This window comes from Drosophila innubila, assembly GCF_004354385.1.
Source record: "Drosophila innubila isolate TH190305 chromosome 2R unlocalized genomic scaffold, UK_Dinn_1.0 1_C_2R, whole genome shotgun sequence".
In the NCBI taxonomy this organism is placed as follows: domain Eukaryota; kingdom Metazoa; phylum Arthropoda; class Insecta; order Diptera; family Drosophilidae; genus Drosophila; species Drosophila innubila.
Window position 1 is genome coordinate 11,491,147 of NW_022995374.1, and position 18,742 is coordinate 11,509,888.

The 18,742-nt window shown below is 35.9% G+C and overlaps 2 protein-coding genes across 2 annotated transcripts; one reads left to right on the forward strand and one right to left on the reverse strand.

Moving 5' to 3' along the window:
• Nucleotides 1-229: 229 nt before the first annotated feature.
• On the forward strand, nt 230-16,462 carry LOC117785122. The gene is made up of 5 exons (XM_034623025.1): nt 230-1,337; nt 11,377-11,586; nt 12,119-12,463; nt 14,544-14,930; nt 14,994-16,462. The coding sequence occupies exons 1-5, from the start codon at nt 486-488 to the stop codon at nt 16,044-16,046; spliced, it is 2,847 nt and encodes a 948-aa protein (XP_034478916.1). The 5' UTR covers nt 230-485; the 3' UTR covers nt 16,047-16,462.
• A 593-nt stretch (nt 16,463-17,055) lies between these two features.
• LOC117784459 (ryncolin-4) lies at nt 17,056-18,507 on the reverse strand. Its single transcript, XM_034622200.1, has 2 exons — nt 17,304-18,507; nt 17,056-17,238 (listed from the first exon to the last, which is right to left on the reverse strand). Exons 1-2 carry the CDS (start codon nt 18,464-18,466, stop codon nt 17,115-17,117), a joined length of 1,287 nt encoding a protein of 428 aa, XP_034478091.1. The 5' UTR covers nt 18,467-18,507; the 3' UTR covers nt 17,056-17,114.
• Nucleotides 18,508-18,742: the final 235 nt, after the last annotated feature.

An 18,742-nucleotide genomic window follows, 5' to 3' on the forward strand; every position in this document is an offset into this window, starting at 1 on the left:
AAAAAATTTATTGCTTTATGTTAATAATAACTAATATTTCAATTTAATAAAAATATTTCTTACCATGATTGACATATAAATAAGCGCTGCTACGTCACACTCTCACAGTTTCTGTTCTCAGAGAGTGCCAAAAGAGAGGCGCTGCGCAGAGTGGCATCTTGTAAATGTATTGGTGCATGAATTCGGCGTTCTTATAAGCAAGGCAACATGGGAGAACAACAACAGTTTTCGTTTGCCGGCTGTTTGCAACGCATTTCTTTGAAGTGGTCTCCGCATCGTCTGATTCGCACTTGTCGCTATAATTTCGATTGTTTTGTTGTCGTGGGCGCGCAATAGAATAACAAAAACACTACAAATACGAATATAAATACATATCAAAGAATATTATCTACTTGAAGTGAGAGTTTCCTTAAAGGACTGCACTTCGGGTAACTGTAAACAGTAAATATCATACATATATACATATATCAACCAGTTAATGTGCGATGGCAGTTGAAATAACAAACTCAATATTATCGTTACAACCCGCGACGGAGTTGGAGCCACAATCATTTCATTGGCAGCTCGAGGATTACGCATATTTTCACAAGTGCGGCGAAATAACAACATCGCCGGACGTGCAATGTTTTGGCTTCAATTGCGCCTTCTGTCCGGCAATTTGTCTGCAGCTTTCGGTCTTCATCGATCACATACGCGGGCATCATATGCAGGATATGCGTCGGCGCTACGAGGTTGCCGATGAGAAAATCGAGCAGACGACGCAAACCGATTTAAATCTAATGCCAATGGACAGCGTTGGATTTCAAATAGACGCAACAACAGCAGCAGCAACAACAGCAACGGCCACAACAAATGCGCGCCTTGATAAACGCATGAAAAAATCCAATTGGAATGATACATTGGCTACAGTGGGGTCGTCAGACGTTCAGGGCGCTGTTACTATGGGACTGTTGGATGTGAGCATGGATATAGACATAGATTTGGCTTCCATTGTGAACGCAGCTCCAACACAGACAGCCAACAACAACAACAATGCTACATTATTGCAGCTAAGCAACGCAGCAACAACAACGGGAACAACGACGACGACAACAGCAACAACAACACCAGCCGAAATAGACTTCGTTTATGTTATGGAAAATCCATTGCCACCCTCGCCCCCACCCTCGGCTGACATTTCGAGTGACGAGCAGAGTCCACGATTGCTGCACTCAATAGATCCATTTGAAATGTTGCATGAGGCAGGCACTCGCACACACACACCCTCAACGCTGGAGGCGTGCTCCAAAGGCGCCCTTTGTGTCTCTGCCCCGCCACGTTACGAGACGCGACGCGTGGTAAGTTAATCGTTGATTCTTGGCCCATGTTATCCCTCCCTTCCCCTTCCTTTTCCCCTTTCTTCACCTCTTTGTCTCATATTGCTGCCGTTGTTGTTAACGTTGTTTTACCTTTTTTTATGCGATTCCGTAATGCAAAAAGGTGTTTCCGTTGTTCTTTTGGCCCTTTGTAAATAAGTCCAAGCGTGGTCGACATGACCTTCAAAATAACGGCGCATTACCAGCACTGGCAGCACCAGCAAAAATTCTGAAAACTGTGTCGCATACATTTTTTTTTTTTTTGAATACCCTACAACCCATCAACAGCATAGGATACGCTGGACTCCAATATTTTTAAATAAAATCACAAAATAACATTCCTAGTTAAACTGAAAAATTTAATTCTTAAATTTATAATTAATTTTCTTAACTAGATGCCCTCTTTCGAAATTTAAAATACTCGCATTTTAACTGAAAAACATTGATCTAGAATTAAAAATAATTTTGATTATACTTAGACCTCTTTATAATTTAAATTAAGACTAGAGATCGAGCACTTCTCTTACAGGGTATACACGCAGTCGAGTTTCGGTCGAATTATTTTTTTTTCGTTATTTATGCCTCCGTCCGCTGCCCGCTAATCCTGATATACAATTCGGGGGAGGCTACTGACCAGATGCACAGTCCAAAGCCAAAGGTGGAGGCCGGGGCAGGAGACACAACCACCAGCCAGACAGTTCATCAGCTCCACGAGAGCTTCGCTATTTTTACTTTCTGGCAACGCGACGTACTTTTTTTTTTTTGGTTTCCACTTGTTTTGGACTCGACCAAATTCTCTTGTTTTTTTTTCAATCTATATTTTTGTTGTGGAAATATATTTGACACAAGCAACAACAAAAACGTTTGTTTTTTAAAGCGCGCACATAATAATTTATGTGTTCACAACAAAAAAACCGAAAAGAAAAAAAAATAAATAAATACAATTTCAACAAGAGCGTGGAAAAAAGTCCAAACTTTTGGGACAAAAACATTCGACTTATTTGGTTTTGTTTGTGTTTATTTTTGAAAATGAAAACGTATATAGATTGTGTTGTTCGTAATGAATGGGCATTTAGATATTGATTGATGAAGTTTTTTGGGGAATCAAATATATGCAAACATATAGAAAAGATAGATTCCTAAAACTGTAGATTAGTTGACTAAATACCCTTTACCAAACTTTTTGATTACAAAAAGCTTTTATACATTACGTTTATATTCTTTAGACTTTTCTTCTAAGTTTATACTTAAACGAGACGAAATCATTATACATACAAAAAAAATTTATTCATTAATATTGAGAACGAAAAATTTGCATGCAAGAAGGGTATTTCATTATCGACTAATCTCTGTTGTTTCCTTTGTTTGTTGATGTTTGCTGGGACTGTATTTCAATCGGTTGTAATTCATAAACACTTTCGAGCTAATAATGTGTATATTTAATAGATATTTGAACGGAACACATGCGACTCAAACACTGGACATGGTATTTATATATAGAAATATATATTTTGAGCTGTATGTATATAAAGTGAATACATATGAGAATGCTTCTCTGAAGGCTACAAAAGTTTTACGATTGTTTTACGATATTATTTGTGAAAATGAGTGCGGCAGTATAAAAATTTAATTTTATGCGCCTGAAATTTGTGTGCCAAAAGTGAATTTTGATGTGGCCTGGAAAAGCTGCAGTCAATTGTGGGGGCAGTTTGTAAAATTTATACTGAATCGCATATAAGATACATGTAATTGAAATGAAAATAAATTATTATATTTTTAGGAATGAATCCCACTGGTTCAGCTTATTCTATTATGTGTAGTCAGAATTGTATTTATATTCGTAGTGTTTCTTAGTATTACGAGTTATTTCCATTTTTATGCGTACTTGTACAATCCCCGTACTGCATTATTGCTTAAACCCTCCAAAAACTCAACCCAATCCAATATCGATAACAGAATAACAGAACTCATGGAAATACAAGTGCTTATACTGTCCCAGACACAGTCAAAACATTTTTATACAATTACGCCTAATAGTAATTTCTGTGTCGAGGCACTTTTATTTTGATACCCTGTACGATATGAAATTGTGCAAAAAAGGGGTATATATTTGTGGACGTGTATTAAACTGATTAAGGGAGACATCTCCAACCTAATGCCAGCCAAACTGTCTGTCTGACCAAATAATTGTTCCTTATCTATCCTGAAAAGAAGGTATAGAAAACGCCACCTAGCGCTCGTAGTTGGAAAGTTCTGCTTAGATATGAAAGTGTGATAGACAACAAAATATTTCAATGTTGGATAAAGGGTATCTTTTAGTCGAGATATTACAGCGGCAGCCTATTTACTTGTTATCAATATGGGTAAGTCTGGTGGTCGCATTCGACTGTTAACGTTGACGTTGTTGCTATTATCTATAAAATAAGAAAGTAAACAAGCAGGCAAATTATCTAAGCATCGATTAGGCGGGCACAGTGGTACGAAAGATGCCCAAAAAGTTAATGAAACTCTTCAGTGTTTGTTTCAATTATGTCTATCTGATATTATATCTGATCGCTCTTCAGTTCTGCAAAACAAACTTTTCCACTTGGGGTAAAATTCCATTCATCTGTCCATGTAGATCACTTTATCAGACAAGGGATTCGATCCGTTCCCAATCCCCAATTCGTATCTGTATGGTGCATCTCTCTTACTCACACCCACTCAAAGATAGCAAAATAAGCGACTAATAGCTCACGTTTGTGGGTAATAAAATAATTTCGATTTTCGACGATGAAAACAACTGGAGAGATAAGGCGATCGTTGCACAGTTCCGTCATGGGCCTAAGAAGGTTTTAATGTACATTTAAACACCGGTAAATTGGTATTTTTAGAGCACCCGTCATAAAACCTATCGCAACTTGGCTCGATTGGAAAGCATAAATCATTAGCAAACTGAAGTATTGAAGTGTACAAATCGCCTTATATGATAACTCCATATAATCGAGACTTTAAAAATGTCAACATGATTCGCAATAATCGCATAATACCCTAGCTAATATATTAAGATTAACTTTTAATTTTTAGATCTGATTATTCTTGATAATCTCTGTTCACTAAGATTGGAAATTCTGAAACCATTTTAAAAGAATTTATGATAATTTTTAACAATTTATAAAAAAAATTAGGTTTATTTAATGATATTCACAATATTTTAACTAAATTCCTTTAACTTATAGTGTAAAACAGTTTATCGATATGATTAACTTAACAAATGATGTCCCCAAATTAAAGAGAGGATTGCTAAAATTCTATATGATGATATTATCTTCATTGTATTTTCTTCTCAGGTTTACTTTAAAAATAAGTGCAAAAAAATGAATTATATAATTTGTTTACAGGATATTCTGCTTGTCGATAATTACTAATTGTTTATCATGTTTTCTTCAAGCACTTTATGTGCACGCTAATCATTATTAAACAAAAAAAGTGAGCAAATAACTCAGTTTTTATCAGCTGCACTTATTAAATAATTAACATGTTTAATTCAAAATTTATTTAGCATGTTTTGACGTTGTGCTTTAACTTGCTTTCCTCTTTTTTCTTTTGGCCACATTTGAATTTAAGGCCAGACTGAGTGGTTTCACCCACGCCTGTCTCAGGGCCCTGATCGATCAGCTGATTTATCAGACTTGGCTTTATAATCAGTCTAATTAAATTACGGCCGCCTTGTGACTGACTGACGAAATTATTTGTTTATAGTTTTAGTTTCGATTCCATGGCAAAAATAAGTTAATAACAGCGCATTAGCGTAGAAATTGATTGCATTGAATACTTAGCGTATTATCTTTCTTTGATTTTGATTTTTAAACTTGAGTAGTTTCAGTTGTGTTGTTGTGTTAGTTGTTGTCTGGATCGATGGGGAACTCACACTCAAAGCGTTGTGTACACGTGTCTCAAAAGCCTTCGACGCTTTACCTGACTTTACGACCGCATTGGTTTTACGAGCATGCGTCTCGTTTTCATACCCTATAAATATGCTGCATACAATTGGGTATGTTGAGCTCAAATAAACGCACTTTTTTTTTAGATAACCCGAAGCGACTTTCGAAGTCAAGAATAAAGGAAAACAATTGAAAAAATTAAATATTTAAAATTATTTAAATTCAAAAATTTTTTTTTCTCTGTGCGTTTAGTTAAGGGTATCTTTGTAGTCTATCAATGCGCTGTATCAGATTATTAAGTTGCATGTTTTGTGGTCCTTTGCGCTATTCGCTTGCCGATTATCATATGGACATACCACTATGGTCCGGATGACGATTATTTTGGAAAAAAGTCATTTGTTAAAGTTATTCAAATTAACGATTTTTTGATGGCGATGCATTCAAAATACATCCAACTCAAATGTTGCATAACTAAAATTCTAACATTTTCCAACACTGTTTAGCAATCAGCTGTGAAACAGAGTTGATTTAAACAAACTGCACATGAAACGGATATTCTCATTTTTAAGGTTAATTTGAATTGTCTTACAGCACTAATTTAAAAGCTTTTTTAACAAAATTTATGGTGGATTATATATATTGTGGCTTGTACTTTGTGTTTATATATCCGCGTTGTTGAAAATCAACGTGCAATGTGTTGTTTTTTGTAATTTAAAAACTTGCCTCGTAAAAAAATTTTTTGATTTAATTTCATCTTTGGAAAGAGGTAACTAATTTTGCTAGCATATGCTAGCAATGCGACTATATGCATTTTGTAGAGAAATCAATTCTGAATTTGTACTATTAAGCTCAAGTTGCGCAATTTTGCGCATTTTTCACAATTTCACTTTATTTTAGCTAACCTCACGTTATAAAATGCGTATTCGTTTAAAGTGTGGCGACAACACATGAGACAAATTGACGAAAATTATGAATTTTTGGCTTATTTTATTGTGCGCATTGGCGAAAATTACAAAAACTCGTGTTTACGTATTGAATAAATGATAAATCTTTACAATCGACAAAAAATAAAAATTTCTAGTTTCATACAAAAAGTTAGTTCACGATCGATTTTAATAATTTGAACAATATGATATTAAAAATGATAGTATTCCGATCTTGATATTTGTTGGTCAGAATGTCAGTAGCATAATATCACTTATATACGATCAGTTTGGTCAGATATTTTGGAAAAAAATAGCGTTTTTATAAAAAAAGTGACTTTTCGACTGATAATTCCTATTATTTCTATATGATATAGTTGTCCGAATTGGATGAAATTTTGCCAACACGTTACGGGCATAATAACACGCCTAACCTGTAAGTTTGGTCCTGATAGCTTGAAAAACAAAAAATTTACATATCGCAGAATCCGAAATAAAGGCGGGACCACGCCCACTTTTCTAGGCCATTTGCGTATTTATATCATAGGCCCAATGTAAAAGACTAGACCAAAAAATCTTTATTCGTTCTCGAGTTATTAATTTATTCCTAAAAAATCGTCATCCGGACCATAGTGCATACGAGTATTATAAGTTTTTATGAAACATTTTCCCCACCTTTTTGTCTTTTTTTGTAGCATACAAATGAGCGCTACGCATGCCGCATTTCCAGATAGTACCAGTACTGCAGAGAGGTTGCTCTGTAAACAGAAACTGGGTCAGATATCAACTTAAATATATACAATTAAATGGTTTATGATTAAAGCAAACTATTGGCTTTTCTACTTTTATTTTTATTTCCTGTAATAACTAACGATTTCATTATAACTCAGCATTGAGTACATTTAGGACGGTCCCAAGAAGTCTAGGCAATAACTGAGTACTCCATCATCACTCAACATTTAGTATATATTTAAACCGACAAATTGTAATCAGCGTAAACTTTCAACTCACACTTAAACCAGTTAATGCAATGGCCGACAATTTAACACCATTTGGTAGCTTTTTGAGGGCAAAGCTTTATAATGGTATTAAGCGTGTATTAATGGCATTACCATGAATCTTTTATTTGCACTCGGACATGGCACACATGTACATAATACTGTAGTAAACGTATCGACCAAGAGCAAGACTCACACCCTCACCTAGTCACGCATTCCGTTTGCTTAGCGAACGTGGTCTAATTGTCACTCCCCATGGTTAACATCATCAGTTACCCTGGATTTATTACTAGATGGCAGTGTTCTGCTTTGGGGTTCTGTGTGTGTTTTCCATCTGATAATTACCAATTGGTTTCGCAGCTAAACAAATTTCTTTTGATTAATTTGTGAGGCACACAAGATATTTAAGGCAGTAGCAAAACTTGACTGGACAATGAATCGACGTCGTCATCATCAAAGGAATTGATTACGTTACCCGCATTTTTTTGTTTTTTGTCTCAGCCTTTTCCTAGTGCCAAATGCAATAAACAATCATTTTTAATTGAACAGCGGCATCAACAACTAAACTGTCTACGTATGTGCCAGCATAACATACATTTTTGTACTCATTCTCGTACTCATACTCACACTCACACTCATACTCATACTCATATGTTAACAATACACCCCGAGGTCGGTGCGATGACACAGCTGCCTCTGGAATCCAAAGGGAAGCAATGGATTTTCATATTTATATCGCCACATGGCACAATGCGAGTGTTTTATTTTTCTTATCAGTAGAAAGTAATTCTTTCTGCCAAATTGTTATATAATTGAATGAATGCGAGATTTGGAAGGTGATTGTTTCGTTTTTTTTGAACAAAATTAAACTTGTAATTCTCGCACTTCCGAGGAAAAATAATTTAGATTTATTTTTATTTATGTACTAAATATTAATTTTATATAAAAAAATTATTAAAATTTAATTCAGAGTTCCATAAAATTTAAAAACTCACTGTAATTTTAATTGATGTACCACATTATAAATAATTCCTTCATATAATGATTCTTTCAAGCCTTTAGTAATTTAATTTAAATTATAGCTTCATACATCATATACATTAATCTTAAACTAATGGGACTATTTGCTAAGCTAATTTTTTTTGTTTTAATTCATCAGCTATGTTATTATTAAATATATTTAGGAAAAACGACACTGTGGGCATTCATTGTCCAGTTAAATAATTTGTGAGACTTAATTTTGAATTTGACACTAATTACCAAGCAGTTTACGTCAAAGTGTCTTGCAATTACTTAACTATAAACTTAACTGGACACTGAAAAACGTCACAGTTTATCGTTAGCAATTTTTCATATATTTTTTCTATTATATTTTTCTAGTTTCTATTCAATGTTTTCCCTTTTGTCGCCCCTTTTCGTGCTTGATTCTCAGCCCTACGCCGTCCTAGACAGTTCGAACAAGTTTCAACCCCTTTCCATTAGGGAACATTCATGTACAAAATAATGAAAAACCTAACTCGATAAATGGGTCTGATATCGGGTTTCAATTTGTTGGAGCCTCCAAGCAGAGTCTGTGTTTGTTGTTGTGACTGCTTTTTTATTGAATTTTTATGCAATTTTGTTAACTGGATCAATTATTTCAATTGCGTGCTCAGTAAACAGACAGCGTCATGACGCAGAGGCCTCGTCAATAGCGTTCAACGGTCAAGCCCCCGAATCGGCGCCATATATAAGTGTATATTTGTAAGTGTGTACACACCACACCCAAACTGAAATTCAATTTGTAGTGGTGTGGCTCTTTTGTGGAGAGAACATGGCGAACTGGAACTATGAACCGGGAACGGTCTTGAACGTCATCGCCAGAGTTTTTGCCATTGTTTGGCACGCTCCGCAAATTGTGCGCGCCCTTGCTGCGGAGAAATCAACAAAAACAGCTGCGAAGTCATTTAATGGAACTACCCACAATGCGATACAATGCTCGTATACGCAAGTCAGGCATGCAACAGACCCCAAACCCCCAAAGAGGCCCCACCCTTAACACCTACTAGCTAAACGAGTTCGTTCATATTTTCCATTTCTTTCACTTCCACCTGGTAGACAACATCGAAATTTTGGTGCGGGGAGGCGGACGTACAGGAAGGCAGGCGGAAGTAAGAGGGGGGGTTTATTATTTTTTTTCTTATTTAATTGCTCTTTAGTTGGCTACGCTAAATTTGAGGGTCTTTGGTTCAACTTGGCTCAGTTCGGTTGGATTCCTTTTTGGGGTGCGGTGGACTATTTGGATTTTAGTTTGACATGACACAAAATTCTTTTTTGCATTTTAATGCAACGTTTAGAGCAGTTGTTGTTGTTGTTATTTGAGGTCAAGGCTTCAGCTGCTTCAATTAGCTAAAGGGGTTACAAAATTGCCGTTATTTAGCCACCGTTATTCACCATTTGTGTAAGGTCAAGACTTGGCAGTCAGTAAGGTCCAACAAAAGAAATGTTCCGTCATTAATCAGTCGACTTTTATTGAACCGAACTTGTGAAATTACGAACGCAGCTGCGCTTCTATTTATAATTAAGCAAAAATGGAAGGTTTTCTTCTTCACATCGAAGTTTTGATACCCTGTATTTAAATTTTAACTAATTGTTCCTTTGCCAGCCATATAATGTAGTTCTTCAAATTTAAATAAACTTCGGTAGGATGTATAAACACACAATTTGTGGGATTCTTTCATGTTTCGCTTATAACTACTGTTAAACTTGATAGCAACCCTTGATTCCCACTTAACAACCCATACATCTCGCATGGTATGTGAATTTCTGAACTCGTATCTTCATATTCCCTGCCTTGATAAGCCTATCAACAAGTTCCAATTGATCAATGTCGTCAACTCCATTTCCTTATCTGCACTCAATCAGTTATTTTATTGATTCGCCTAAAGGGACAACAATTGTTGAAAATCGAATAAAGCAAAACTCTAAAAGTGCGTCAACAATTGCAACACAGTCGGGCGACAACTTCAATTAGCGATTATAACCCAAAAACAAAACGAATAACGAGAACAATTGTTTATTCATGTTATTCAGCAACACAAGTGAGAACCGGATAATACTGATTTTAAATACTCGTAAATGTTTATATTCTTATATGTATTGTAATACGAAACAATTCAAAGTAGTGTAGCTGAAAGGGACAGACGTTTATGCTATCCAATTCAATGTTACTTTATTTTAAAAGCTAATAATAAGGGTTCCGCAACAATAACTTCAATTTGTTGCCAGACATATTAAGAATGTATTTAGAATGCACTTTTAAAGTTCATAGAATTGAAATTGCGAAGAAAAATAGTTAAAAATTAGTCATTTTTTTAAATAAGCTTTTATAGTTTATTATAAAATTTCAAATATTGTGTCTATCTTAATACATTCGTCATTGATATTGGTATTACTGACATTAATTTTAGTATTTCTAAGTAACAAATTATTTTCTTGTAAAAAATCAAAAATGTTTTGCAACAGAAAATGTGTATGTCTTGTCTAAATACTTTCTTGACTAACTGTATTGCTTTACGCTTTGCTATACCCTTCTTTGTGATTTGCCAAGTGATAAGGGGCATTGCAAAACTCCCTTCAACAGATCTAACAAAGGCAGGCACAATATTGTTTAGTGTGTATGACACACGCGATATGCCCTTGAATTATTCATAGATTTCATTCATGCACAATTCAAACAAAGCAGACCAAAGTATACATATATATATACATATATCACGTGTACATATGTATATGTAGAAGTATATACTGTACTATTCTTTATGTGTTTTTAAGAGCGTTTTGAATACGACAATTTTACCGGCTACTGGAGGTTGAAGAAAACCAAAACAACAATAGATATGTACGATCACTTGTATATATAAATGTATAAGTGTATGTGTAAGTGGGTAAAAGTAGTTGTAGCGATAAGCCATGTCGATGACGAGGGCGACGACGTCGCAGAATTCCAAAGGCCAATAGCCGCTGATATTTGTACTGTAGAATAGGGAAAGAGGCAGCGGGGTGAACTGGGGGACTTTCCCTTTTTGTGTATAGACGATCATGTGGCTTTGTTTGTGCCCGCGTAGCTTGAATGCCTACTCGTATCTGTGAGATACAATTTTGTTTACTTATGTCCATTATTTGTTCTTTTCGCCAGGCAATGCAACGCAAGTTGGCAAAGACGGCAGAAGAAGAGCAACAACAGCAGCAACAACAACAGGAACAACTGCACTTACAACTCGAATTACAGCAATGTCAACAGCTGGAGGAGAATGTGCTGGAACTCACGCCTCCCGCAACGCCGCCAACTCCAGTGCCACCCACATCGCCCACGAGCAGCGTCGCCAGCAGCGTTGACTTGAAGTTGGTGAGCAAATATGCACAATAATAAGATTGAAAGGATAGAGAGATTATCCGCATTTTTGATACCCTTGCAGAGACCTGTATTCAATTTTCACAAATTGTTCTTATGATAGATATATAATATAATACGATTTAAGTCAAATTATTTCAGGATGTTAAAGACTATACCTAATAATGAATCTGATGAGTTAGTTAAGATATTTGTTGAGGAATCGAGTCATAATAAAAATATATGCAGTTGACTAAAATTTAATCTATGATAAAGTATTCCGATCTGAACCAAATTCGGTCAGTATGCAAAAGATAATACCTAAAAAGGAATATGTGAGGTTGGTTGAGATATTTAAAGAAACCGCAGAATATATTTACTTTATGGGGTCTCCTGAAATGTAGTGCACACTTCGTGACAAAATTATAATACTCTCTGCAAGGGTATAAAAATCATCAAGAGTCAGTTATGTAATCGCAATTGCTGACCTCTTTTTACCACTCTCTATCTCTCTCTTTATCGCTATCTCCCTCTCATCCCCCTGCAGCGCACACGTCGCGAACTCGAGCGTAATCGTGAATTTGTCAGCTCGCTTTTGTTGGCCTACGAGCGCAACGAGAAGTTGTGGAATCCCAAGCATCCTGGGTATAAATACAATGCCAAGCGTAGTGTCTACGGAGAACTGGCCGCTCCTCTTCAAGCCGTCTTCCAAATGCCGCTAACGGGTGCCGAAATCTTTGCTGTGCTCAAGGAGCTGCGTGGACGCTATCGTCGCGAACTGAGCAAACTCAATTCCTTGGGAATCAAGTACAAATCCCGTCTGTGGTACTTTGAGAAGATGCATTTCTTGCGCGGCGTCATCGAGCACAAGCGGGCTGAAAGGGAGGCAAAGGTATGTCTTATAGGTTTCGGTTTCGGTACGTTCCGAAACAACTATTTCGGTAAAAGGTACACCAAATCAATTTTAAAACATTTCAAAATGATAAGGTGTCATTTTTTAATAACTATGTCATCACAGTAAATATCTAGATCCAGAGGAATACCATTTTTTTAACGAATTTCATAGAATTTGAATGCAGAATAAATACCCTTACCACCAGAATCGAATTCTAGCAACAAATTATTTTTTTAAAGAAGTTAATAAAATTTAAATGCAGCAAGCATTTAAAGGCCAACCCATTATCAAAATGACATTCCGCTTGAAAATCGGTTTAGTTTTGACAAAGTTATGACGGATTGAAGTTGGTCAGACAATGGATCTAGTAACTTTACAAGTCAAAATTTTTGTTAAATTTCCCATGATTTTTGACAAGAAAATGAAACGTCTTAGAATCAAGTTTTAAGTGTTGTTCTATACTATTTATGATATAAGGAGTTGATTAAAAGTGAATACTTGAGATTTAAAATTTTGAATTTTATAAATTTCAAAGGGGGTACCCTTAGCATCAAAATCGAATATTAGCAAAAAATAATTTTTTTTAAGAAGTTAATAAAATTTAAATGCAGAATGAATTAAGAGGCCAAACCATTATCAAAATGACATTCCGCTTGAAAATCGGTCTAGTTTTGACAAAGTTATGACGGATTGAAGTTGGTCAGACAATGGATCTAGTAACTTTACAAGTCAAAATTTTTGTTAAATTTCCCATGATTTTTGACAAGAAAATGAAACGTCTCAGAATCAAGTTTTAAGTGTTGTTCTATACTATTTATCATATAAGGAGTTGATTAAAAGTGAATACTTGAGATTTAAAATTTTGAATTTTAAAAATTTCAAAGGGGGTACCCTTAGCATCAAAATCGAATTTTAGCAAAAAATAATTTTTTTTTAGAAGTTAATAAAATTTAAATGCAGAATGAATTTAGAGGCCAAACCATTATCAAAATGACATTCCGCTTGAAAATCGGTTTAGTTTTAACAAAGTTATGACGGATTGAAGTTGGTCAGACAATGGATCTAGTAACTTTACAAGTCAAAATTTTTGTTAAATTTCCCATGATTTTTGACAAGAAAATGAAACGTCTCAGAGTCAAGTTTTAAGTGTTGTTCTATACTAATTATGATATTAGGAGTTGATTAAAAGTAAATACTTGAGATTTAAAATTTTGAATTTTAAAAATTTCAAAGGGGGTACCCTTAGCATCAAAATCGAATTTTAGCAAAAATTCATTTTTTTTAAGAAGTTAATAAAATTTAAATGCAGAATGAATTTAGAGGCCAAACCATTATCAAAATGACATTCCGCTTGAAAATCGGATTAGTTTTGACAAAGTTATGACGGATTGAAGTTGGTCAGACAATGGATCTAGTAACTTTACAAGTCAAAATTTTTGTTAAATTTCCCATGATTTTTGACAAGAAAATGAAACGTCTCAGAATCAAGTTTTAAGTGTTGTTCTATACTATTTATGATATAAGTATTTGATTAAAAGTGATTACTTGAGATTTAAAATTTTGAATTTTAAAAATTTCAAAGGGGGTACCCTTAGCATCAAAATCGAATTTTAGCAAAAAATAATTTTTTTTAAGAAGTTAATAAAATTTAAATGCAGAATGAATTTAGAGGCCAAACCATGATCAAAATGACATTCCGCTTGAAAATCGGGTAATTTTTAATGAAGTTATGAAAGGTCAAACTTTTTGAAAAAATGTCAAGGGGTAAGTATGGAAAATCGGATGTTAGATGGCTTAGAATCAAAAAATATCAAATACTTTAGATTTTGAAAATTTAAATGCAGAATTAATTAAGAGGCCAAACCATTATCAAAATGACATTCCGCTTGAAAATCGGTACAGCTTTGCCAAAGTTATGATAGTTCAAAGTTGCTCAAGCCTCTGATCTAGCAGTTTACAAGTCAAAATATTTATTACTAAAAATTAAACGGTTAACGGTTCCGATACCGGATACGGTGCTATTCCCTGCTTAAAACCAAACCATATTCTCTTTTTTATATATACTAATCCCCTACAGAGTGAGTCTACGGAGAGCGAAAAGTCCAGTGAGACAGACAATGAATCGACGACAAAGTCGGCACAGTTCCGTGAGGTGCTCAGCTGCATCATTGAGGCATTCCGGCGGCAGGAGAGCCTGTGGAATCCCCAGCACTTTGACTACAACAACTGCTGCAAAAAGGAGCTGTATCGGGAGATCTCGGCGGAGCTGCTCGAGGAGCTGAACTACGAGATGAGTGGCGAGGAATGCTACAAGGAGATGCAAAAGCTGCGCACACGTTATCGGAAGGAACTGCGCATGGTGATCAAGCACAAGGGTCTCTATCTGCCCAAGCTCTGGTGCTACGATGAGCTGGAGTTTCTGCACAAAATACTGCAGGATCAGATCTTCAACAAGATCAGCAAGGTAGAGGATAACTTATATAAATTCTGTCATTAATCTATTAATCCAATTCTTGATCCTTTGCAGAAAAAGGGTGTGGTGGAAACGAATCAGAAGACAAAGTTCATCCATGCCAGCTGCATAAGCTTCAACTCACAGGAGGATCAGCTGCAGTTTGTGGAGATCTATCGCAACTATCCAGCCTTGTGGGATGTGGATCATCCGGACTTTCGCTCTAATGCATATCGCAATCAGGCCTTGGGACAAATGCTAGAGGAGCTAAACACCACGTTTCAATGCACCTACACTCCGGCCCAGCTGGAGAAGACTTTGTTTGAGCTCCGCAAAGAATTCTCAGCACAGAAACGGAAAATACTCACAAATGCCGACGGATCCGTCAGCATACCTCTGCTCCATGCCAAGCTGGGTCAGTATCTCGAACAGAATCTGGGCCCCTTTCGCTGCGGCGTGTGTGGTGAGCTGATCAAGACCTGTGACCAGTACAAGGTACATCGATCCGGGCACGACGGCACACAGCCATTTATATGCACACTCTGTGGCAAGGGATTCCAAATGCCATGCAACCTGACGGTGCACATTCGTCGCCATCGACGCGACTTTCCCTATGCCTGCGAGCAGTGCGACAAGAGATTCGCCACCTCCACCGAGGTGGCCATACATATGCGCACGCATACAGGGGAACGTCCCTACATCTGTGATCTCTGCGGCAAGTCGTTCAAGACGTGGTCATTCTTCGACATCCATCGGCGCACTCACCTCAATCAGTCAACGTTCCATTGCCCCATCTGCGATAAGGGATTCTACGAGAAGAATCGCTTCACCGATCACATGAATGCCCATTTAAATATTCGCAAGCATTTGTGCACCGTCTGTGGCAAGACATTCACCACTTATGGCAATCTCAAGAAGCACACCGAGCTGCATCTGGCCGTGAAGAAGTACAAGTGTGCGGCTTGTGGCAAGCGTTTTGCCCAGTTCGCCAGTCTGCGGTGGCACCGAAAGCGGGCGCATAACTCTGAACCCAATCAACAACAACTACACCAACTACAACAACAAGATGAACAGCAGGAGGTGGAGGAGCGGGAAGAGGAGCTGGAGTTAATGTTGGAGGAGTCATAAATTAAAGTACAACACTCGGAATATAAGGAATTAGTTTTATCGCCCTACTACTTAGAGATAATCACTGTAACGCGTGTACTTATCATATCGTCCAAATATCATTAAAGTAATCTATGTACACTTAATTAAGTTCCATTTAAAAGTTCTTTATACTTGTTGCTGTTGTCTCATCGCTAATCAAACGCTTAATTCATCGTTAATTAATTGATGTTATAAATAATGTAGTTTTATGACTGAAAATGAGAGTTCAATTGAAATATTACTGATAAGATTTACAACAAACTACATTGAAATAATAATAAACTTTTAAGTGACCAACAACAGCAACATGAACAATTTTAAATTAGTGATCTCAAAGTGAATAGCTTAAGTAGCAAATATGAAATAAATATAAAACTAATTTATCATATTTAAAAGATGATTTTTCTCTATTCCTCTAGAGCTTTGAAAACAATTTAAAAGTTTACTACACGAATTTATTATAACATCTTTCCACTACAATTTTTTTATATTTTTACAGCGAAAGGTCAAATAACGATAAAATTTAATATTTCACAATCAAATCGGTTAGAATTTGACAAGATTATGAATATTAACTCATTAGTTAATTGATAAATCTATCGAAAGTTGAATTGTTTTTTGAGATTTCTGTATTTAAGTTTTCCAAGTCAGTTCTCACTCGTACGTAGATCTGTTATTCTTTACCCGTTTCAGAATTATGCACAGAATTCGATTTCACTAAATTGTTGCAATAAAAGCTGAAAATTAATTGCACAATGAGTTATGGGCAAATAAACAGAATGCAATGAACTGTAACAAATTTAATGGAAACGAAACAATTGTAAAAACGAATAGAAGAAGCACATAAACAAACAGATAAGTAATGGGCGTAGAAAAATAAGCAACAACAGAACGATTTTGAATGGAATCGAGGAAGGGGGAGGGGAGCTTATCTCCCGATGCAGATATCAAACAGACGCCGACTAATTGACAGTTCTCTCAATTTATAAGTATATGAATATATTTCTTTATTAAAATTAATTGATAGTCATTTTTTAAATAATTAATCTAAGCATGCTTTGGCCTTATCTGCATTTGTACAGACTTTAAAGTTTTGAAGCTATACCAACGATCCCAAAAAATTCCCTGTGCATCGTCCGTCAGTCCCTTGAAGTATTTTCCATTGAGATTGCTGAAAGTAAAAAATATATATAATAATATAGAATTACTCTAGGTAAGTAATAGGTTTTCTTCTACCTTCGGGAGCAAAAGTCGTACCACCAGGCACCATGATGATATTCCGCACAGTTCATATGAGTAAACTCGTCATGGTCTCTGTCATAAGTCGAGAATTTCATTTTGTCATGTGTGCGCATTGCATCGCTGGCATTACCATGATAATGACCTAGTAGTTTCATCTCGTAGCCTTCCTCCTCGTTGCCGATAACAAATTTGTCGTATAAGGCAAATCGGTTGGTTCCATTGAATAGTTGCAACGATATATAAAGCTCATGGGGTTGAAATGTGGTTAGTCTATACAGCTTCTCCAATCCAATGAAGAACTCGCCATTAAGTTTGCCAAATCCGTTGCGGTACTCGTTCCAGTTGCGATAGAAATCTACAGATCCGTCCACACGCCGCTGTATGACCGTCCAGCCATCTCCTGCTTCAGTGAGTCCATCGCAGGGCACCAGAAAGGGTCGAAAGTCGGGAAGTTGTATCAAGTGAATCCCTGAGGTTTTACCAAACGGTAAACAACTGTTGGTTGCCGCCTCCCAATCAGCTAATAAATCATCTTTTCTTTCCCTTATCTTTGATTCCAAATTCTTTACCCTTAACTTTAATTGTTTTATTGTCTCCACATTGGTTGTATTTAGTTTTTTATATATTCCCAGAAGATGCTGTTTTCTTTTCAGTCTTGTCTCAAAGGTGCTGGACTTTATCTGCAGGCTCTTGATTTGATCATCCTTTTCACTTAAAATGACTCCCATTGAAATGTTTTGAGCCGTACACGATTCCGACAATTCCTGATACTTTTTTTGGTGCTCCTCATCGGATTTATTCAGGGATTGCAATTGATTAATTTCATTCTCTTTCTCGTTAATAGTAACCGCATTTTCGGCCAATTTGGACATGTAAACGTCTAGAAGATCATTAAGATCGTCTTTACTGATGCTGATTGTCCTATGCGCATCTATTTGAAATTCTGCTATTTTTGGCTTAGGTGTAACTGTCTGATTCACAACTGGAACTTGACTTATTGTATTGTTTTGACAAACATGAGTTTGATTTTTCGAATCTAGTACACAATCTTTAATTGGATCCTTTTTCTTGGCAATAGAAACTGTGAGTTTGCCCTGTAAAGTCCACGGAATTGCTAAAATTAGCATAACCACAAAAAAATAGCTTTCTTTTTCCATAATACTATTAAAATAGTAATAGTTTAATCACTGGCGGTTTACGCGATACTGAATAACAACCACAAATCGAATGACTATAACTACAACTATTCAGGAAGTTCAGCTTAGCAATAACTTGATAAGAGATTCGCTGCATTGTAGGCACGTGCACTTGAATTTGATTCAGTTGTAGTTATTCCGGAACTATGTATATTTTATATTTATACACAATGTTTTTAAAATATTATTTTATTACCTAAAGTAAATTCATTTATTCTTTGTAGAATGTTGCACTTT

Excerpts from the sequence above, each read along its gene's own strand:
- LOC117785122 (XM_034623025.1), top strand. The coding sequence starts at position 486 with ATGGCAGTTGAAATAACAAACTCAATATTATCGTTACAACCCGCGACG. Across the intron at positions 12,464-14,543 it reads GGGCTGAAAGGGAGGCAAAG|AGTGAGTCTACGGAGAGCGA; the intron begins GTATGTCTTATA and ends AATCCCCTACAG. Across the intron at positions 14,931-14,993 it reads TCTTCAACAAGATCAGCAAG|AAAAAGGGTGTGGTGGAAAC; the intron begins GTAGAGGATAAC and ends GATCCTTTGCAG.
- LOC117784459 (XM_034622200.1), bottom strand. The coding sequence starts at position 18,466 with ATGGAAAAAGAAAGCTATTTTTTTGTGGTTATGCTAATTTTAGCAATT. Across the intron at positions 17,239-17,303 it reads TACGACTTTTGCTCCCGAAG|CAATCTCAATGGAAAATACT; the intron begins GTAGAAGAAAAC and ends TTTTACTTTCAG.